Below are 21,866 nucleotides of genomic sequence, written 5' to 3' on the forward strand. Positions count from 1 at the left end.
TGTGTTGTTCTTTGACACGTTTTGAAGAAATCGCTTTTCTCTTTCATCAATGGACCAATTGCTTTGAAATTTTCGGTGGTTGAAGATGGAATTTTTCTCCAGAAGGCTATGTACGTTTCCCCGACCTTTGACCCCCGAAAAATTCTTCCTATACTTTACCATTGCAAAAATTTTGGGGCAATTTTAAGAGTGCTATTGCGAATTGGCGCCTGTAAAATTGGGTGTATGTTTCAAACCATCATTATGATTCATCGCATACGATACAACAATGTGTTTTTAAAAGTACCGGTTTATAATTTTAGCCTAGTCTATCACAGCTATTTCTACAATAATATTTATTACTGCAAATAAGGTGCTCCCGAAGTATGCGAACCAAGATGGCGGACATCGGAACGTAACATGGGTAACAGGTTAGGGTTAGGCGATAATTTTTTTCCAATTTTCCTTATTTTAGTCTTATTATCAGTTCGAAGACTAGCCAAGAGCCTCCCGTAGTATTTATACCTAAAATTATGGCCTAACCCTAACCTAGTACACATATTACATTCCTGTGTCCGCCATCTTGGTTCGCATACTTCGGGAGCCCCGCAAATACTAGGAAGGCAGTGTGATCATTGAGTTATCTGATTTACATTCAAGTTTCCGAAACACAACTGGAAACTAACGAATAGAGTTCAAAAATGCGAAAACGAGGTAATGTTTACGACCACGCTTGAAAATCTGTCTGAGTGAGAAAAGTGTCTGAGCGGATGCGAAAAGGGGGCATTGTTACGTCACTTTTTACATCTTGTTGATAAGGCCAATGTCACGAAGTAAACAAGGAAGTCGATGCTCGGGGAAAGGTCCATTACAGTACTTTCATTTTTGCTATGACGTCATCAAAATTATGTGACGCTATGTGTCCATATATTTGAGCATAGCTCTCATGTTATCATGTTTTTCACTTCGCATCTAGATAGGGGGGAGTACATGGCAGGTCCGACCTTAAGCCAACGCAACCAATACTGCCGCAAGGGGCCCCGCCTTAATCTAAGTGGAAATTAATAAATTTGACCTATTTCAATTTTAAATCGAGCATAGTTTAGTCTTAGCGTGTTTATTCCCTGAACACAAGGCGCGTAGGGCATTTTGCATAGAGCCGCAATAAAAAAAGGTCAAAACGGTTCGCAAAACTTCATCTCCGAGTTTAAATTCAACAGTGACCTACGTGCTACATGACTCCGTTACGTTCTGGCCACAGTTAATCAATCCTCGAAATTATAGGCAGAATAGACTTGAGAGTATCGGTGAACTTTGTCGATTTCACGCAAAACGTGATAATGCGTCAGGCTTGGAAATCAACCTCATGCTTTCTCTGATTACGTAGATGTGAAAAGCTACCATTTTTCTAAGCTTCGTTACTTTCTGGATCTATTGTATTAGTTAAGCAAAGATATAGGCAATTTACAACGTTATGGTAAATTGAATTTGCACATCTGATATACTTCCAGTCGCTATTGGCACGGTTCCCGAGTATTATAAAATAAAACTTCTCAAAAGGTATTGATCAAACCACGTAATCAAATTTAAATTTGTCATGGTGACGTTGACTTTATACAGTTCGTGACGATTTTGGAACTTCGTTAGCTAAAAGGGGCATTTCACGACTCAGCACTATAGGTTACATCACAACACAATAAAGCTGCCGTTAGCGTCAGGAAACCATATATTACGTTGTGTTTACCAGTTTAAATTCGTGTAACAGGCCAAAGATAGTATATATATAAGCCAGAAACGATAAAAAAAAAAGAGATTTTGTCGTCTACAATTTTTTTTATATTTTCGGACCACAGGAACGAAGGTATATATTGTCAACTTTCCATCAGAATGTACACCGAAAAGAATGTCCATATTCTTGAAAGATCATATAGCTTCATACAGGCCAGGAAGTTACACTAGAATAGATTACAGTGGCCAGGCACCCATGTCTCGCGAGCCATATATGGCTCTTTTAGTGACGGCAAATGGCTCGCAGAAAAATCTGATATTCCAAGGCCAAGCTTACTATTGTTACCGAATTTCAAACTATATATTTATAGCCAAATTTGGCAGAACGTTTGCCAATACATTTGAGAACACGCGCTCAGTGCCTGTCTAAGTTACGTGAGGGAAGTGCCAGAGAGCCATTGCGACAAAACTAAGGGATTCGGGAACATATTTTGTGACAATCGAAAAGGTTGCGGAACAATAAAGAAAAGGCTTCCGTCCATTTGTACAGTTTATTTGCAATATTTAGCACAATGGAGAAGCCTAAAAGAAAGAAACGCGTTGAGTATCGTGGATCTCAACATGCAGACATGTGTTGCATGTGAGCAGTCGTTCACGGCCCTCAGGGACAACATGCAGCATCAGAAGTCACATTAAATGTATATTGAGACATTGTATGTGTTGACTTTTGAGTAAAAATTTAAGACATAATTAAGGAAAAAAACGCTGTATGGCTCGCACGTTAATGCAATTGAAAATGTGTACATTTTATGGCTCTCTTGAACAAAAAGGTTCCCGACCCCTACACTAGAAGTTTTAGATTGTTTGGATTTATCAAGCCATAAATGGCGCAAGATTAACTGGAGGCCTCGGTAACAGTTTTTCTGTGGTTTTCACTTCTTATTTATTCGCCATTTGAAGTTCCATACTCGGTTATTTGCACCATTTTGTAATTTGTTTAATCACGCCGCGAACTTCTTACATGGACTCATTCTCGCTAACAAAAGTCTATTTTACCTCTCACATACCAGAAACAAAATTGAGTCCACAATCAGCTAATGAACGTAAATTTGATCGGGTTTGGTCCTTGTTTTTAATGTCTGTATTATCTCCGGTGACCGTACATTTGAACCCATGCGTATATCCACGGGTTCAATCTATATGCGGGTGCTAAAACCCATGGGTTAGGGTTAGTATGGGTTTAACTATCCGTGTAACAAAAAAAATTCCATAGGTGCAATAGCATACAGGTGCAATTGTCATGGGTTCAAATGAACGTGGGTTCAAATGTGATGAAACCATTATCTCCATTTAATGAGCCCAGTTCTTTAACGCGAACTGTTTATATGATAAACTCAAATCTGGTAATCTCAATATCTGGCACAACTAACATAAAGGTAGAAGCTAAAATCGAGTTGAAAGAATATAAAATAATTACCGTACGTCTGTGATTCCGGGAGCCACGCTGACAGGAGAAGATGGCAGGCGAGGTCGCGCGGTCAGCGATTCCAATCCGATCGCTGAGAGAGAATACTCGCAGGAGTACAGAACAGATAAAGTTGATTTCCGTTCAGTTTACGATAAGACGCAAACTCTTTCCAAGTGTAGTCAAAACAAACCGACCAGATAAATTCAACGTATTTGCCATGTGTTCAATATCAGTAACTTTTGGACATTTGTTTTGGTCGCTGACGAATTGATCTGAGAAACAGTATGACTGGCGAAGTGTAGCTTTCACTTGAGATAATGATAAAGGGTTAGCCGTCGTACGGCATATTGACTTGAATTATGTGCGGGTCTGTATTTATAATATACGTCGTTTACTATTTCCCATTAGTTTACTGTTTTATAAAAGTTGCATTTACGTGCGCAGTGGATGGGTCTGGTAGCAGATTAATTATTTTGTTGAGTCGAGACTCAACGGTTTTTGATGATCAATGTCAATGAATAGACCTTTTGTTTTTACGTCTTCTTGTTGGCCGACTCCGGCATATAGCCGATCTGATCCGATGTATATAAGCAAATGGTATAATTCATTAAAAGTTAAGGGTCTCATGTAGTTTCGTACCTAACGTACTTCTAGTAGGCGTAGCATAACAATTTTTTACGTGTCAATCCTAACCCCCACCAGACCACACCATCCAAAAATTACGTCACTACGACGTCACAGTGACGTAATAGAGCTCTTCAAACTATGCGAACTGTCATCCAAGACGCGCAGACGATAACCCGAAATCGAACAGTCATTTCTCTCGTTTTCTCGTCGCAACGATCCCGATAGGAGAGAGATCGCTGACGTTAGTCAGTTCTTTATCGTCGGCGCCGACGTCATTTCGGGCGATCGTACGAGTATTTGGCAAGCTCTATGACGTGATTGTGACGTCGTAGTGACGTAATTTTTGGATGCTGTAATCAGGTGAGGGTTAGGATTGGCACGTCAAAAAATTGTTATGCTACGCCTACTAGAAGTACGTTAGGTGCGAAACTACACAAGACCCAAAATTAATACACATTTGCAGGCTTTGTATCGATATTTCTACGGTGATATACGCACGTTTTCTTCCTTCTGTTCCGTTGAATAGAATAACAAGTTTTATGATGAGACGAAGAATTATTTGTGTACGACATGACGAGTGTAGACCATTAGTGGAACGCACAGCATGAGTTAACACCATGCAGCCATGTGACCGTGTATGACCTATGTTGTTAACTTCTCCCTGGCCTTGTAGTCAAACGTCAGGGACTAACTTTCCAAATGGTTATAATTGACGTAATGTACCTTGGGGCATGTATTGCTATCAGCGCAACGGACCGCATAGATTGAGCAGAGCGTGTCATATGACCGTTTAAATGGCAATAAAACGCTCTCTTCATTGTTATTGTGTTCCTCCGGTCTCGTTAGAAAATTTCTTCATTGTTAATTATATAATACAGAATCCATTCGAGAACCATTTCTACCAAGATACATTCTTGGGTGAATAATTCATTCACCATATTACCCAAGTTAAATTAATTACGTAGTATGAAATCAACAAATTTAGCGCCGAGTGAATCAAGTCAATAAAGCCGCTTGTGGCACCTTTGCGTGTCAGGTGAAACCAGTTGCCTGTTGTTTATCGACGATCGACGCACATCGAGCGATCTTTGTCCCAAGGTTTTGTTGGAGGTAAACAAGTACCGGCTGTTCGGCGGTAGATTACGTTGAGAGGAGTTTAGACTGGTTGGGCGACAAGAGACGTGTGTTATTTATAGAGTAGCCTACATCAACTGCTTTAAAAAACGACGACAAAAATGAAAATGAGGTATTTGTGACAGGTATCAGTAAAACAATTATTTATTTTATTGATCTTAGCAATTAAGATGTGCTTTGAACCACGAGTTGGATTTATCCACCAAGCGTTTACTTTAGACAGATATTATTATCACGGTTCTTGCAGCGAGTTACCCACTTACGATTATGATGAATTTTGCGTAATGGCAACGGATTGATTTTGATTGCTATATTTGCATACAAAATATCTGTTGCTGCAATTTTGTGCAATCTAAAATCAGTTTATCAAATATCTTGTGTCAGCCACTGCCATTTCTTACCAGATTGATTACATCGTCTGTTTTATTACCAGATCGTAAATAGTGACCATACTGTAAAATATTTACTTTTGCACGAATATTCCAATTGTTCCTTTTACTAAATATTGGGCGTTTCCGTAGTATGTGAACCTAGATGGCGGACAACGGAACGTAGTATGTGTACCAGGTTAGGTTTTGATCCTAATTTTATTCCAATTTTCTCTATTTTTGTTCTATTACGAACTCGGAGACTAGCCAAGTGACTCCCGTAGTATTTGTACCTGAAATTATGGCCTATCCCTAACTTGGTACACATTCTACGTTCCGGTGCCCCCCCATCCTAGTTCACATACTACGGGAGTACCCAATATTGTCATATCGAATAATTGTCGTGCTTGCCAAAGGTCAGGTATTTTACTTATGCATGAGTTCGTTCACACCAACAGAAATCGCTAACGAAATTACCATCATTAGTAACTGCCTGGAGTTTCTCACTGACAGTATTGCGAAATCGATTTGGTTGCATTATTGAGAATAGTTGAACCAAAAAATCTATTCAATTGCTCTTGTTAACAAATCTCGAGTCTATTTGAAAAAAGGGTTAATTATTTGATGAGATGTTTTATATTGTAAATCTAATTCACCATCTATTAGAGGTTTAAAAGATTTATCGGACTGTGGTTTAATCAAACTTTGTGCACACATATATATATATATATATATATATAAATTCAACTAATTCCCGTACCCATGATTCCAATTTGCATTTTTGAACGAGATTGAATCATGAAAGCCATTTGTATATTATGTCTCAGCATCTTTTACGCCATATAATATCGATCTCCAGATTTACACACAAAATGACAGTAGCAAAGTTTCTGTACTTTAAAATAGAAGTCGCTAGAAGACTGTTACTTTTATTTTTCTCGTAGTCGTATGTTACCCGAAATTTTGCCCAAAATTTGGTACTCCCGTAGTGTGTGTATCAGGTTAAGCCATAATTTTATTACGACTTTCCTTATTTTACGAGTTCGGGGACTTTCTGTGTTAGCCAAGTGAATATACCCCCTGACCATAGGTTTCAGTCCCTTTACACAACTTGATGTAAAGTAGGCGAACAAAATTAGTTACCTCCCTATCTCTACACACACTTCTGCACCCAAAATTTCAATATATTTGATGAGAACACTTTTCATGACTCAAAGTCTGATACGAACACATTATTTTGTTGCGCTTGTCCACCGATCTAAGCAAAAAGCTCGGTGCCCAGCTAAAGCCGTACCTTTGAGAAGCCTGTGTGTTCATATATTTAAACATTTCTATATTTTTTTATTTTGTTTTACTATAAGTGTGCTGGACTTGAGTATCGTAATTAGTCATTAAAATAGCCCGTGACTTCAGAGAACGTAATCATATATATATATGATTGTAAATAATTGGAACTTCAAACGTGTTTAGGCGGGTATTTCTCCTTCTATCGACCATGACTAATGACAACTTGTGACTAATTATTGCGTATATATATATATATTATGATTCAAATAAATAGGACTGATCACCTAAATCTGATATTAATTCAGAGCAAGTTCCGTCATTTGCTTTTCGTCATTTGTCACGCGTGTGAATTAATACGTGCAACCACACATGACACACTGTTCGCCATGATGCCATCCTTAATTTTTCTTTGAAAGAAATGTAGCATAAACTCGTCAACTGTCACTAATCACTATATCAGCTGATCATCAGTTTAATTTACTAAACACTGTCAAAAAGTATGTAATTATCTGCAACATTAAAAAGTAAATAAATAGTTTGTGTAACACGAAATTTTACGAAATCGGACGCAAACCATATCGCTCTATAAACGAATTTAAGATTTGTCCTTGCGCCGTTTGCAATATAAATCTAATGGAATAGAATAAAGGTGGTATTTGAGACGGTGCGATAAACTATTTCCTATTAGCTTTATCAATTACCAGCGTCAATTATTAGTTGACGCAACGGTTAATTAGATTAAACAGCGTTGCACTCAATAACTCCACTGTTGTAAACTTTGTTTTCGCCTTCGCTTTGTCAAGATTTGGTTGGATGGTTTTCCTTGTTGATGTTGGTTTGTTGTGGACTGTTTCCCTTTCTACTGAGGATATAATATCGGAAGACGGCCTTGAGTGGAACAATGTGATGGCCTAATTGCTATACAAGGCATCTCAGCTGAAAATAGTCTGACATGTGATATTATTAGTCTTTATAACAAAGCCAAGGTAGAAGATGATTACGTAGCTATCTGAAAGTCGTATTCATTTTATCAACTCATTGATTCCAAGATAGCTGTGATAAGAATGACCGACCATTTCAGTAGAGCATTTGCTTGTACATTTGCTCATAATGTAACACATCAACAATGAGTGGAAATACAACAGTCTTCACTTCCGTTAGACCGCTTTCGCGTTTCGAATGTTAAGTGACGATTGGAAAGATATCCGCCAGCCATAATTATTTAGAAATCATTCAGGCCTGTCCGTAAAAAAGCTCTGGTAATAACGCTGAGATGTTTAGATAACTAAACGGTTGGTTATGACGATGTTGTGATGTTTGATATATGTTACTTACTTGAATATCGTTGGGTGAGTAAAGATCCAGGCATTATTGTAACACAGTTAATCAAATTAAGGCGAATAATTACTTTTATGCTCACTAATTTACAATGTAAGATAAATTTTGATGACAGTGGGAGCAGCAGACTGCTATTATCTCGATACGTTCTCAGGCGATAGAGCATGCAATCGACCTATTACGCTGAAATGATACCTATATGAGATTTTGTAGCTTTCGGTTGAGGAAATGTAGTGAAGCGCTACATATATTGTTGATTTGCCAATAGCACAGTGGTGTTTTTCTATCGAATTACTTGGATGATATATTGGTTGTGCAGGGATTCGAGTGTTATGCTAATGCTTGTAATTCCTAGATATATATATATCTGTAATTCAAAGGAAAACACAGTTTGGTTACTAACACCTTTAAATTCAGCTTTGCTTGTATTTAATAATTTGTCATCTTTTATCATAGGTTCTTACTTATAGTATTCTGGTATTTGTTACAAATTTGGATATTATATTTTTGGAAAAGAAGAGACTGCATCGGATTTTGCACATGGCGCCTACTAACGGGAATGCAGCACAAGACGCAAAAAATGAATACAAATATATACCATTCAAAGAGAGGAAATCATTAGGTAAGTGTATATAATGTGTATTTATACTACATATTATCTCGTATTTGTAATTCAAAGTTCCCTAAAAAAAGCGGTTATGCTTATATAGTTTTAGTTTCTAAATCGAATTCGCATACTTGTGATATATACTGTACAGAGGCAATTGAATAAATGAAAATTGATGATTTTGTCGTCATATAGTCGTCGTAGTTTTATTTGGATATGTACATACACATGACATACCCTTTGTTCTGAGAATTCATGTATTTTCGATTTCTAGTAGCATTTAAAGGGTTATCTCATAAATTATGTATTCTGTTACTTTTCATACCGTCATAATTAGAATTTACATTTTTATTTGTGTAGGATTGAAACATATAACAGGGTCGGAAAAGAAGATTTTATAAGAAAATCGCTAAAATTTTAACGCATTTTTGACGGTTCCATTACATTTGAACCCACGACAATTGCACCTGCATACTATTGCACTTTTGGAAATTTTTTTTGTTTTACGGATATTTGAACTCATACTAACCCTAACCCATGGGTTTTAGCACCCACATATAGATTGAACCCGCGGATATACACGTGGGTTCAAATGTACGTGGGTTCAAATGTACGGTCTCCATTCTTGACATAATCTATTTGTTATTTCATACAATAACTAGTAGGCATATAGGCTCGATATGTGCTATTATTACTCTCTATGTAAACGTCTGTGAATACAAAGTATTTATTGTAAGCAACGGTTCTCCTCCACATCAATAATACTCGTGCCACCACGCACCAGGAATGAGTGAAACTAACTGCCTTTAAAAAGATTTCCGGATTTCTGCCAATCGTATAGATTTTCTGATCGAAAACATTTAGCTAACGCAATTTGGAAGGTCAAATGCGATTGGAATAGTCTCGAACAACAATAGAAGCTCTGGTTTCAGGTTGAATTAATCCTTAATCCCATTGATGGGTCATGTAATAGGTCCCGTCAGGTGAATTAGTTTTTGCGTAAAGTCCATATATTTAATAGTTAATATAGGATTATATATTTAATAATTATAGGAAAATGTAAATAATATCGGAATAAACAAATGAAATATAAATCAAAAATTCAACCGATGAAATTTTCCTTACATTTTAACTTTCCAAGTGTGTGTGTGTGAAGTTGCATATGACGTCGTCAATCGGCGGGAAATGCGACCCATATATGGTGCAATATTGACCACGGGTAAAGGTATATCTCAGAATTCCATCACATATTCAAACTATTTCATATGAATTGTCATTATGGTCACATTAATGCCGTTTGTTCCGAGAGTACTTCCAATTGCACAAAATACATGACCCAATAGGAAAAAGTTCAAAACAGATCACTGAAAAACTACATGATGAACGATTTCTAAAAAATGCGTTTTATGTTATATTGGTGCAATTTTCTCGTCAAAAATGCAGTAATTATTGATAAGTGTTAATTAAGCCTTATCAATTGTATTATCTAACAGTTTGCTTTCGACAGAAAGCAAATAAAATTGATTAATTGCGTAAACACGTGCGGATTAATATAATTAAAATACTTTACATAATATATTTGCATGGTATCTTGGAATTTATGGGAAAATTCGAAGTATTTCATTTCATATTATTGTCAGATTTATCCATTATTGAAGTACTGTATATGCAAGTGTGAACCAGAGGTGGTTAAAGGTGGGAAATTCAAAAAAATTGTTCTTTTATGGTGTATGTGTTTGTTTTATTTGGTTAGAATCGATCACCAAAAGAACCGCTTATAACAAACAAGTAGGGTATCGACGTACGGAATCCATCGAGTGCGTGAGATGTATCCCCGTTTGCACTTCTCTTCCGCGAACGATGAATCACGTGATCGTCTGCACGAAAAGTTTCTCTGATATTGCCACGTCGCGTTGACTGAAATAATGACATGATAAATAATGCTGAGGAAATTTTATTTTAACGTTCAAGTATTCTAATGCAGTGAATTCTAACCTTCCTATCCTACCCGGCAACAAAATTTCAAAATGAATGAAACAGCTGAGTTGTTTCGATAAAAATATTTTGCAGCGAAGTGCGAGTAAACACCAGCAAAGGATTATAAGCGATAGCGCTAAATTCGCAGCAGCGGTAAACGCAAATTAGGAAGAGAAATGAGGAGTTCCGATTCAGTGGATGGGTTGGTCTTGTGATCATGCAATAATGAAACGTTATTATTATATATTTCGACTAAACAATGTGGACAAACGAGATACAGCGACTATAATAAACTCGGATTGAATATTATTGGTCCCGAAGTGGACCTATGGATCGTTTTGTTATTTTGTTGTTCATCTTGTTAGTCTTTCTTTTCTTTTCTTCTTGTTGTGAAAAAATCATTTTTCTCATTAACTACTGGACCAATTGCTTGAAGGCTATTACTTCCATTTACCCCAGAAGTTTCTGTGGCCTCATTGGGATTAGTTCGTTCGATTCAGAATTTGCGTAAGTTCAAATCAGCTGCGATGCGGTAGCGGTAGGCCTATTGTGGCAGATTGCATACCCGTGTCATTCCATGTCCATATATTTGAGCATCGCTCTCATGGTTTACTTAAAATGAAGGTAGTCTGAACGTTTTCTAAAAAGTAGGTCGGCTACTCATGTCTTCTCACTCGTCGACGGTAATTCGGATGCGGAGCATGACCCAGTTTTTACCCAAACCCAAGAAGTGTTTCCAATTTAGGGTTGATATACGCGCACTTCCTGATTGGCCAGTGGTGGGATTCGCATGGACCTGTTCTTGGCATGCTGTGATAGTGATTGATGGCAAACCCTTTCTTATTTTTTAGACTAAGTTCGGCTTGGTTTTCTAAAATGAGGGAACTAACCCGAGTATAATCGGGCTTCATACACAAGGGAAACTGTTTTTAAATTTTGAATCTCATCACTGCTCGGGTCACTAAATATGCGAATTGATCTATATCCTTTCAATCTGGTTCAACCATGTTTACTTCGGGGTAACTTGGGGGTACTTGGTAATCGGACCATTATGTCATTCGAGTTCTCTGAAATCTTCATCTATCTTAAAATACAGAGTACGATCCGTATGACTATGGTGTTTGAATTGATAAGATTTTATCGGATGTAGTGAGAATTAAAGAAAATCTGAGTCAATTCTAATATGTAATTGAACAACGACCATCAATGTGAAGAGGAATTGTTTTTCACATGCTAGATGACCGTTATGAAATATTCCTTTTCAACACTTCGTCACTTTAAAAATATATCCAATATGTCTGTACATGTTGGTCAGTATATTTTCTATTGCGTCGCGAATTATGTCCCGCTGATGATGACACGCTTTTGTAAAGAAAGATTAAATTATAAAGAACTAACCGAATTTCCTCGATTATCTTATGCACCGTGTAATAAGTTTTCTTATTCACTGAACTGTTTCCCGCCGATAGTATATTGTTCTATTTTTAAACATTCGCCAAAATCCCTAATCTTTCGTACGTACGGTGTATCTCTTGTTAACATTTTATACGCTAATTATTAGCGGTTCCCAAACTATGGGTCGCAAAAGGAATCTTAGTAGGTCGTGAAAAGATGTAAAAAGCCTTGATTAATTACTTATCGATCTTAAGATCGGTAAGTATGTTGATAGGTATTTGTCTGTTTGTTCCTTTGTCTGTCCGTGTTAGATGCACGCGATATCTCACGAAAGCGAGGTTGAATCTGCTCCAAATTTTGCATGTGCATTCATCATAGCTCGGATTAGAAGCCTATTGATTTTCGATGAATTATGTCGTATAGTTATTGATTTTTTGGTGATGGGACACACGGTGTCCCTATGGAGTAAGACCGCTGTTTTGGGGGATCCCCTAAACTCCGATCGATAAGTCTTTGGTCTCCGACCGATATTCTCGTTATACTGGTTATTTGGATCGGTGGCGACTCGAATACGTAAATCTTCAAAAAACAAAAACTAAATTGAATTTAAATTCTAATCTGTGAAAGTTTCCTTTTTACGATCTTCTCAAAGGAACAAAAATTTGCTACACAAAGAATGACCATGTGGCTTTTTTACGTATAGCAGTTTTGTACACTGTACAGCACTCTTTACCGAGTTTCCCCGAAATTTAGACAGGAATTAGATTTATTTTCTTTTGAAGAATAACACTATGGTTTTTTTTGGAAGAGGTCTTTTGTGTACATTTATCAAAAATAAAATTACATTTTAAAAAATCACGAGATTTTTTAATAAACATTATATAAAAACCGACATCTATTGTTTTTTTTCGTATTTGCTATACAAAAATCAAGTGACAAATATCATAATTGTGACATCACACAATCTTGAATAGTGGTGTGATCTTCACCCTACCCAGGGTTGCCATCGACCTAGAGCCAAAAATAAGCACGGGTGTCTAAAGTCTATTTTGGGGGTACTTAACAACGGCAGAGGAGAGATTGAAAATGAGAAAAGAATCATGCACAAGTCTCTTCCGCACTCCAACTTTTTACTATTAGAAGTCGCTTCAAACAAGGTTGCATACAGCCTCGAAATCGCGCAAGGCCATGGAAAACCATTAAATACCGGCCACACGCAACCTCTAAAAGTAAGTACACACAATAAACATCAAGCATTCAACATCTTCCACAGGAAACAACAACCCAAAGGGCGTCTGTGCATATTCAATGAGATGCACAACCATCTAACCCAAAATGTGGGTAACAAATTAGTTAATAAATAACATTAACACATAATTTTAAATTAAACGCGTTGCGTATAACATAAAAAAATAGTCACCCGTTTCTACGGAAGCTTTGTACGCAAAACATAAACAAGTCATCCATGTTTCTAAGACAAAATAAGGACATAACTCAAAAATAAGCACTTTTCTTAGAAATAAGCACATCGCTACTTTATAAGACACACGCTAGAAAATAAGCACAAATCTTAGAAATAAGCACGGTATGGCAACCCTGACCCTACCTCAGGTCATTGAACCTTCCCTCTCCCACACATTTTAAATTTATTTGGAGTGTAGGATTTAATTAAAATCATTTTTAAAATTCAAATAGGGGTTATTTTCAGGTCAGGTCCTATTTTCGAGGAAACACGGTAGTTTTGCGATGATTAGCCATTGCTGTGTTCTGTGTTATGTCATAAAAAGTTAAATGGGTCGCCATAAGCTGTGGTAATAAATAGTGGGTCCCAACTCTAAATATGTAACAATGTCAGACATTCATTCAAATATGGGAGTACGAAAAATAACATAACAGATAACGAAACTCTTGGCCAACTGACACTTGCGGTTGGGAGCTACTATATTTGACATTTTATTGTTCCTGATTTGTTACCGTGTTCTGAATTGAATTATTGGTAGATATTGTAGATATAGAGAAATATTAGAATCACAGATACTCATAACTCAGGCGATTACAAAGAAGCCATTTAAAAAAATCTAAATTGTATGAGAATGCTGATTTTTCTTTGTTATATTGCAGCCACGAGAAAAGCGGAACTAAAGGGCATCAGAGAAAAATTTCCAACAAAAATGCCTGTAAGTATGTTTGGTTTTAGCCTAATTATTTGACGATTTTATACCCTTGTGAAACCAAAATAGATGCCAAGTTTTTCTCGCATGTTTTTAAAATATTTTTTTCTCTTCCTCATGCCCAATTATGGACTATTTACGTGTTATGGATGATTACATACACTGGGTCCGACATGGGTCTCCTTGAAATGCATTTCCGTAGTTCTCTTTACAATATGCGCTGAAAAGTTCATTTGGTAAAACGTCCACTACTTGACATACACTATATCAATAGACGAATAAAAAAATCGAGAGTTAGAATATCTTGTAAATTATTTTCTTCAGATAATTGTCGAACGATACAAAAAAGAAAAATATCTTCCCTTTCTTGACAAAACTAAGTATCTTGTTCCCCAAGAGTTGACGATGAGCCAATTTGCCACGATTATAAGGTGGGTTGATTTGTTTTATTATTGATCAAAAGATAAATTAAAAATGTAACTAGACATAAAACAAATCGTTTTGAAAAGAATTCTTAAGGGTAAAAATGGGGGAATACAATTTACATCATAGTATTGGTTTTATTATGGACCAAAAAATGAATGAAAATTTCAACGACACATAAATCAAACAGTTTATAAAAAGAATTCTTAGAGGAAAAATTGATGTATTTCACAATTTACATTCGGTATATAACGAGGTTATGCAATTGTCAATTATTCGTCCAAATCATCACTTTCATTAACAAGATACTGTTTTATAGGAATCGCATGTGCGTGGGGTCATCGCAAGCTGTATATTTCACTGTGAATAAACGACACATGCCGAACATGTCAATGACAATTTCCGAAATTTATCAAGATAACGTTGACGAAGATGGATTTTTATACATGACATATGCCTCGCAGGAGATGTTTGGATGAATTATGGTCAGCGAACATTTTTGAACAGTATCATTCTGAGCGTCATGAGACGGTTGGACTATAACTGTGACAAGAAGTTGTGATGATATCGGTTTGGCCTTAGATTGCAGACAAAGAAAGCATTGAGTCAAAAGGTGCTTATGATTCTTAACTCAATTATAAACGATTTTAAACCCATATTAGGAAAAATGAACGGAATTAGTGTCTGATAATAATTCAAGCTGTATCCGTCCATAAGACTTTCCACGGTGTACTGCGTTGATCTTTGCCACTTTTTCTTATTTTTAGACTATAAGTTCAGCATGGTTTTCTAAAATGGTTATAAGGAAACCAGTTTTTAAATCCCATCACCGATGGTCAGAGATGACTGAACATCCAGCAAGGTTGCAGTGTTATTTGACTGTGGGATGAGCATCGTAACACTTTCAGTTTAGTAAATAAAACCTCAGGCTTGACATCATCAAGCATATTTAAACAGCATTTGAAGCTTTTAGCAAGTGTCGTCAACGCTGCGAATTCATGCTGAAATCTTACTGTGGTATGCGGGAAATATTATATGATTTGTGTGAATTTTTGTACCAATAGTATTTTTAATAAACGTTTGCAATAAATTCTAGCACCGTCACTTATTTTTATGTTTTCACTGCTACAAGGGATCCTCATGCGAACTTAGGCAAAGGATGCAACATTTATATTGAAACTCGAATTGATGGGGTTTGACCGATGTTCGAGGATAATATTGGATTCAACTGTGTGCTATCATTGGTCTTATATACGGAGACTAAGATGGTCTTACCACGTATAAGATAAATCCATAAATTTAGCACAGGTAGTTGCATTCTAGTGATATTACGTTGTTTTAGGCGAGGAAGAAGGTCTTATATACGAGGACTAAAATGGTCTTACCACATATAATGTAAATCCAAAAACCTAGCACAAGTAGTTGTATTCTAGTGATATTACGGTGTTTTGGCGAAGAATAAATAGACTAACAATATGGTTTACTTATACTCTCTCTGTATTATGTCGGTCCTCTTGGTATCTCTGGAATTACATCTTTTAACCCGACTGAAATCCAAATTGGGAATTGCTGTGTCCGAAGTTGTATTCGATGTCCGAGAATGTTGTCACTTTCTTATATTACCAATTTTTCCATGAAAATATAGACCAAATATCGTCCCTGTGCTGTGGGGCGCGGTGGAAACGACGAAAAGTGATCGTGAACTGTAAGGAACATCTATGCAAAATCTACGAACTATTTTGTTATGTGAAAAAATGTGCCTGTTTTTAAAAAGGATGAAGACTTAATTGTCCCAAATGTGGAAGTCTGTGGCAACGGCGGTAGTCCATACCTCGCGAAAGTCAGGTCATATAGAGTTCACGCCTTAATGGACTGTAAAAAGCAGACATGTCGTCACATCTCACTAACCGTTTTTTCCATATGACACTAATGGGGTTTTTCAAAGTTTCTCAGATCGTTCGGTGCGGTATGAGTCGACGTATATGAATTTTGATCTGATGGCAGACTGTACAAAAACAGGTCAGCAGAAAAATGCACATCCAGCCGCTCTTCTACGTGTCAACAATTTTTTTTACTTAAATGAAAGCACCGATTACTTGACGGAATCATTGTTCCTACCTCATTCAAGTATATAAACATACGAGTGGATTTTAGTCTTTTCACCTTTACTGTTAGTTTGTTTTTTTCACATTGGTAGTAGACTTGAAAATCATCAAACCTGTTTTATTTCGAACAACTATAATTCTGTGAATGTTCTCAAGAGCAATACATGCGGTTTGCTGATTAGTAGTCATTTTCTCCCCACGTCAGTGATGATACAATATACAGATAAAATACAATACTTCATGGACAGCAGCTCATGCTTCTGATAATAAACTATTTTGTTCAGGCGGAAGTAGCATTTCTTCTAGATCTTGTCCGTCGTTCAAATCCTCCGCATCAGTTTCTTCCGCCTCAAGTTGCTGGTATTCGGTGCGAAGCGTGACTAATTCCACGTATAGCTTCGTCCACGAATGCATCCGACATGCATCCAACTTTTCAATATCTTCTAAGTTTCGAAGTAAAACCACATCTAACCAAGGATGGTTTGCTAAATAACCCAAAAATTCTTCGGATTGGCTCAACTGTGCGAAAGAGTATAGGGCAACCGCGCAGCGAAAAGCTACTTTTTTAACTGTCGGCATTTGGGCAGTAGACATGTTTAAAGACTCATTCCATAATCTACGGAAAATTGGAAAAACTTTAGAGCACATTTCAGAGGAACCTGAAAGTATTGTTTCTTCGTGTTTGACCTTCACCAGATCAGAGATAAAATGACCTTCTAATACGCAAGCCCAAAATCTTATAACAGCCGATCTTGTTACATTTTCTTTAGAAATCAAAACCTTATTTAGTATTGTTGTTGGAACAACTAACGTCTCGGTGGCAGGCATATGACACTTTTGATGCATTTCGATAAGGGTCGCAAGAAGTTCAATTGCCGATGATATAAATTTAGAATTCTTACCAGAAGTGAAGGATTGCTCATTCGCATCACATGCTGGTGGAATTCCGAAGGCCCAGAAAATCAAATATCGAAGAAATTGTTTTTGTGCTGCTGCTGCGGTGAGAGCTGAAATGGAAATGTATCAATTAACAAAAAGTAATTTTTTAAAATAATTCTTGACATGCTTTCGATTTGTAATCGAAATTGTCATGGTGAGTCTATTACCGCTAACAACATTGCAGTTGCCATTGTGCCCGAACATCGCTGCCATTACGCCACGTTCTGGAAAGCCAAATCGTATTTTTTAAATATTTAATTTGTATTGTATGAAAATAATGTTGAATAGTTTTTTCATACAGAATCAAATAGTTGAAGTCCAATTGTAAACAGACTTATATAAGTTGGACCAGATCTAATAATGATAAACATTAAAAGAATTAATAAATATCCAATAGTCAACCAAAACTTCGCTTCGGGGTGGCAGATAAACCTAGCATTTTCATCAGGTTTCCCAACGTACTGAATGTATAAGAGGCTTGGCTTGAGACTTTTCACTATAAAATAAGTCAACTGTGTTGAGTACCGTGATATAATATACATAGATACGAACGAGGCGTATCTTAAAAGTGGATGAAGATTTTGGTATTTTTGAAATAAAAATATGGTTTGCACACTTAAAACCCAAGGACGAACGCGATCCGCAAAGTGTCCCGCATTATATTGTTCAATGAATTTAGAATAAAATCCTAATTTTATGCATATTTTTCATTACATTCCGATTTAGAAAACATACTGAAATGCGCATACCTGATTTAATCTGATTTTCCTGTTTACAGTTGAGAAAAATGAAGTTGATGAAACAGAGTGTCAAATCAACAACGGCAGCCTGAGGACATGGGTCAGCCAACACCAAAGTCAAAAGGACCTTCATGATTCGTAGCAAATACGACCAGATTTCCAAATCCATACTGAATTTTGAACTCGTTATAAGTATAAGAAGTTTTAGTAGCATTCGAAGAGTTTTTTCGGAAACTACGGCGCCATCGGACAGCTGATTATATGCGTATTTTGATAACTTTCGCATCAAGGACATGCAAAACGAACCATGTTCTTCCTGGCTTTCTTTTAACGATATAGAATGATAGTGATTGAAAATTGAACGTAAAACGCCCAATATAGCATCTGCTATAACTTGTTCTCCAATAACAAAATCTAATGAGCGAAATATAACTGCGGCGACATTTCTGTTCACCTTCGAAATTTCTATTAGAAAACTGAGGCGTTCAAGAGCGGAGGTTGATTCGACCGTATCATCATTTTTCTTGACTACATGTAACCACTTTTTCAAGGTTACGCTCTGCATTTGTTGAATTGGAGTTTCTGCTGATGAAATACGTAAAATAAAACTAACAAATATTGGATGATCTACGCACAGCTGTTGGTCCTTCAATAACGGAACAATCAAAGATGGGACGTTTGGTTCAATCGATGGGTTCGCATTGCAAATAGCAAACAGAAAAATTATTTGCTGTTTCGTGGATTTGGGTAAATCATTCAGTGACGATGCCATAACAATAAATCTATTCAAATGCTCATTGAGCACTGCAACGGGTATAAATTCTCGACCTCCGTGCCAGTAATGATTAAAAATCATGGCAAAAACGGAACACTGCGCTGGAAGAATTGTTTCATTCCGATCAATCATTTCGTCCATTAAGCAGACACACTCGGAAAGTTTTCCTCTTATTTCAGTAAACCCTGTCACAAGTAACGTTTGTAGACGCTGGGAAACTTCCCCGGTGGATTCTCTCAGTGCTGCGATATTGAGGGTGTACAGAAATTGCCCGCATAAATTTGCCAGTTCGCCATGGCGAGGGTCGGCATAAAATCTAGATTTTGCTGTCAGTGCAAGGTGGATAAACACCCCTGTCATTAGCTTGTGGATAAAGGAAGATCTCTGCAAGGAACGATTGACAACCACGATAGTAGCCAGAATAGAATGGATTACTGTAGGAGACGAAAGTGCTCCTAGAGATTTAGTTGTATGGTTGAGCCAAGATTCCTCAATAGAATCCAAAACAGCTGATTTTACTTCTTTTAGTTGGTCCTGGTTTTCTGGAACGTATGAATTGGAGTTTGATTCCAAGTCGCTAATTTTGTCCGCAATCAGCTCACATGCACGGTAGAGTACGTTCCAAACTGCTACAAAAATTTTCCTCAGAGAAGTACCTAGAGAATTTGAACGTTTTTCAGGAGATAATTCCACATCTTCATCCCGCATTTCTTGTACTGGTTTTTCTCGGTTTTCACCCGACAATATTGTGACAAAAGGTGAAACATTGTCGTCCATTGCTTTTAAAAGAAATTTAATTTCTTGTATACAGAAATTTGGGGGAAAGTGTTTAAAAAACGAACTTAGAGTCTCAACAGAGGATATCACTATGTCCGGGTGTTTGTCACCCAGGCCATCTTTTATTATTTCTACCGTGCGATCAAATAGACTCAACGTTTTCAAAATACAGACGTGCCCAGGTTGTCTATCCAAAATAATTCGAAGCAAGGTGATACCTTGCGCACTAGTGGTGCTTTGGGTTGTTTTAAGTAGAAATTGCAGACTTCTTAAGACAGACTCAAAACCATACATTGCGTGGCAATCTTTATGAAATGTATCACTTTCAGCCAGAAGCAATATGCAACAATAAATAGAGGAGATTATCGTTGGAGATGTTGATGATCTCAAAGTGTCATAAATAAATTCAGCTAGATCTGCATTCAAGAGAGAATCTATGATCGATTCTGCGTGACGACCAACGAACATTATCAGGCAATGAATTACTTTCCGAGTCAGCCTTTCCTCTCTCTTCAGTAAAATTCGTTTCAGACCAGCCAACAGCTCATTAACAATAGCTTGTGGATAAAAGGGGGTGCTTCCTTCCTCAGCATAACACAGCCATTGTAAAAAATCTTCCGCCAGAGAAGCATCCGACAACAATCCGAGAGTTTGCAACAGAACATCAGCGTTATCATTGCTGGACAGTAAAGAAAATAGTTTTTTCGGGAGGCTTGCAAGCGCGTCCCGAAAAAGCACTGGATTGTCAATTGAATCTTGTCTTGTTGACATCGACACGAGTTGGGAGCACACCTTTAATATTGATAGGCGCAATAGGTTGTCTGGATAATCAGTGGCATTCAAAAGAAACTTGACAAAGAAAGGTTCTCTATGCAGGAGTATTCCAGAAACGCTTTCGCTGATGTTAGCTATGTTGTGGAGAAGTGAAAGCGTAGGAAAAAGTGTATTTGTTTCTTGTACAGAATAGCTTGTTGAAATTATATGTGGAAGTATACATTCACCAATATCCCTTCCGATCGCGTCGATTGGAATTACAGTGCATTTTACTATTTTGTCCACTAATTCAATGTCTTGGGCGACATGTAAAAATTTGATTAGTGTAGAGCAGTAATGATCAATTACTCCGTCATTTTTAGAAAGGCAGTGTATAAAGGCATTCACGTCATTTTTGAGAATTTCTTCAATATTCTGTATAACAGTGATTTTCTTTACCATTGGATTGTCATCTTTTTCCAAATATTCTAAAATACAGCTGATACAGTGCTCCTTATTAGTTTGTCTTGAGCAGAATGACAATGTTCCGCCGTGTCTGCACTTGCCGTAACTCATATTTTCTCGTTGGTAATAGTTTCTAAACAAAAGTGATAATATACGTGTATCATAGTAAGACATTGCACCAAAACAAAAACTATAACGATTACCCTGGCTCGACTTCTCGCATCCCACTTTTACTGTCATTATTCTAAGCTGCCCAGATAAACTTTTGGTGACAAAAACAACAACATGCACCCAGCCCTGATGTTATTTTTTTATAATACCGAATAATACTCATTTATCAGTTATAATGAATTAAATCCCGATACCTCCTGATCCTATAATCAGTTTTATTCATTTTGTTTCTATCAATTATTTTTCCGTCTATTATCCTGATTATGGAGCCGAAATAAACTTATACCTAATTATCTTTATATAAGAATTCGAGACAGCATTCTATTAAACTGAGATATAAGTAAGTTTAGAAGATTAACCAATAGTAATACAGGTCCGCAATCGTATGCGAAGAGGCGTTGCAAAAGAGAAAACTATATTATATATGAGCAAATTTTAAGAATAAATTCCCTTATGACATCTTATAAATAAATGATAAACTACAGATAAAAATAAGACCAATAAGTACTCAACATATGTGCATTGTAAATCATATCGCTTATCAGCTTTATCTGTATTTCGTGACAACGACGAAAAATGTTCTTTTGACATGGAACTTTCGATCTCCTTTCCCTTCCTGCCTTTTAGACGGAATAGCTG

At 36.8% G+C, this 21,866-nt stretch overlaps 2 protein-coding genes across 2 annotated transcripts; one reads left to right on the forward strand and one right to left on the reverse strand.

Annotated features, from left to right (window-relative positions):
• Window positions 1-7,889: 7,889 nt before the first annotated feature.
• LOC120347409 (microtubule-associated protein 1 light chain 3 alpha-like) lies at window positions 7,890-15,606 on the forward strand. Its single transcript, XM_078110684.1, has 5 exons — window positions 7,890-7,940; window positions 8,386-8,551; window positions 14,030-14,085; window positions 14,404-14,510; window positions 14,822-15,606. The coding sequence occupies exons 1-5, from the start codon at window positions 7,905-7,907 to the stop codon at window positions 14,979-14,981; spliced, it is 525 nt and encodes a 174-aa protein (XP_077966810.1). The 5' UTR covers window positions 7,890-7,904; the 3' UTR covers window positions 14,982-15,606.
• LOC120347401 (meiosis inhibitor protein 1-like) lies at window positions 15,272-21,523 on the reverse strand. Its single transcript, XM_039417332.2, has 2 exons — window positions 18,296-21,523; window positions 15,272-17,614 (listed from the first exon to the last, which is right to left on the reverse strand). The coding sequence occupies exons 1-2, from the start codon at window positions 21,294-21,296 to the stop codon at window positions 16,860-16,862; spliced, it is 3,756 nt and encodes a 1,251-aa protein (XP_039273266.2). The 5' UTR covers window positions 21,297-21,523; the 3' UTR covers window positions 15,272-16,859.
• Between the last annotated feature and the right edge of the window lie 343 nt (window positions 21,524-21,866).

This window comes from Styela clava, chromosome 1, assembly GCF_964204865.1.
Source record: "Styela clava chromosome 1, kaStyClav1.hap1.2, whole genome shotgun sequence".
NCBI lineage: Eukaryota > Metazoa > Chordata > Ascidiacea > Stolidobranchia > Styelidae > Styela > Styela clava.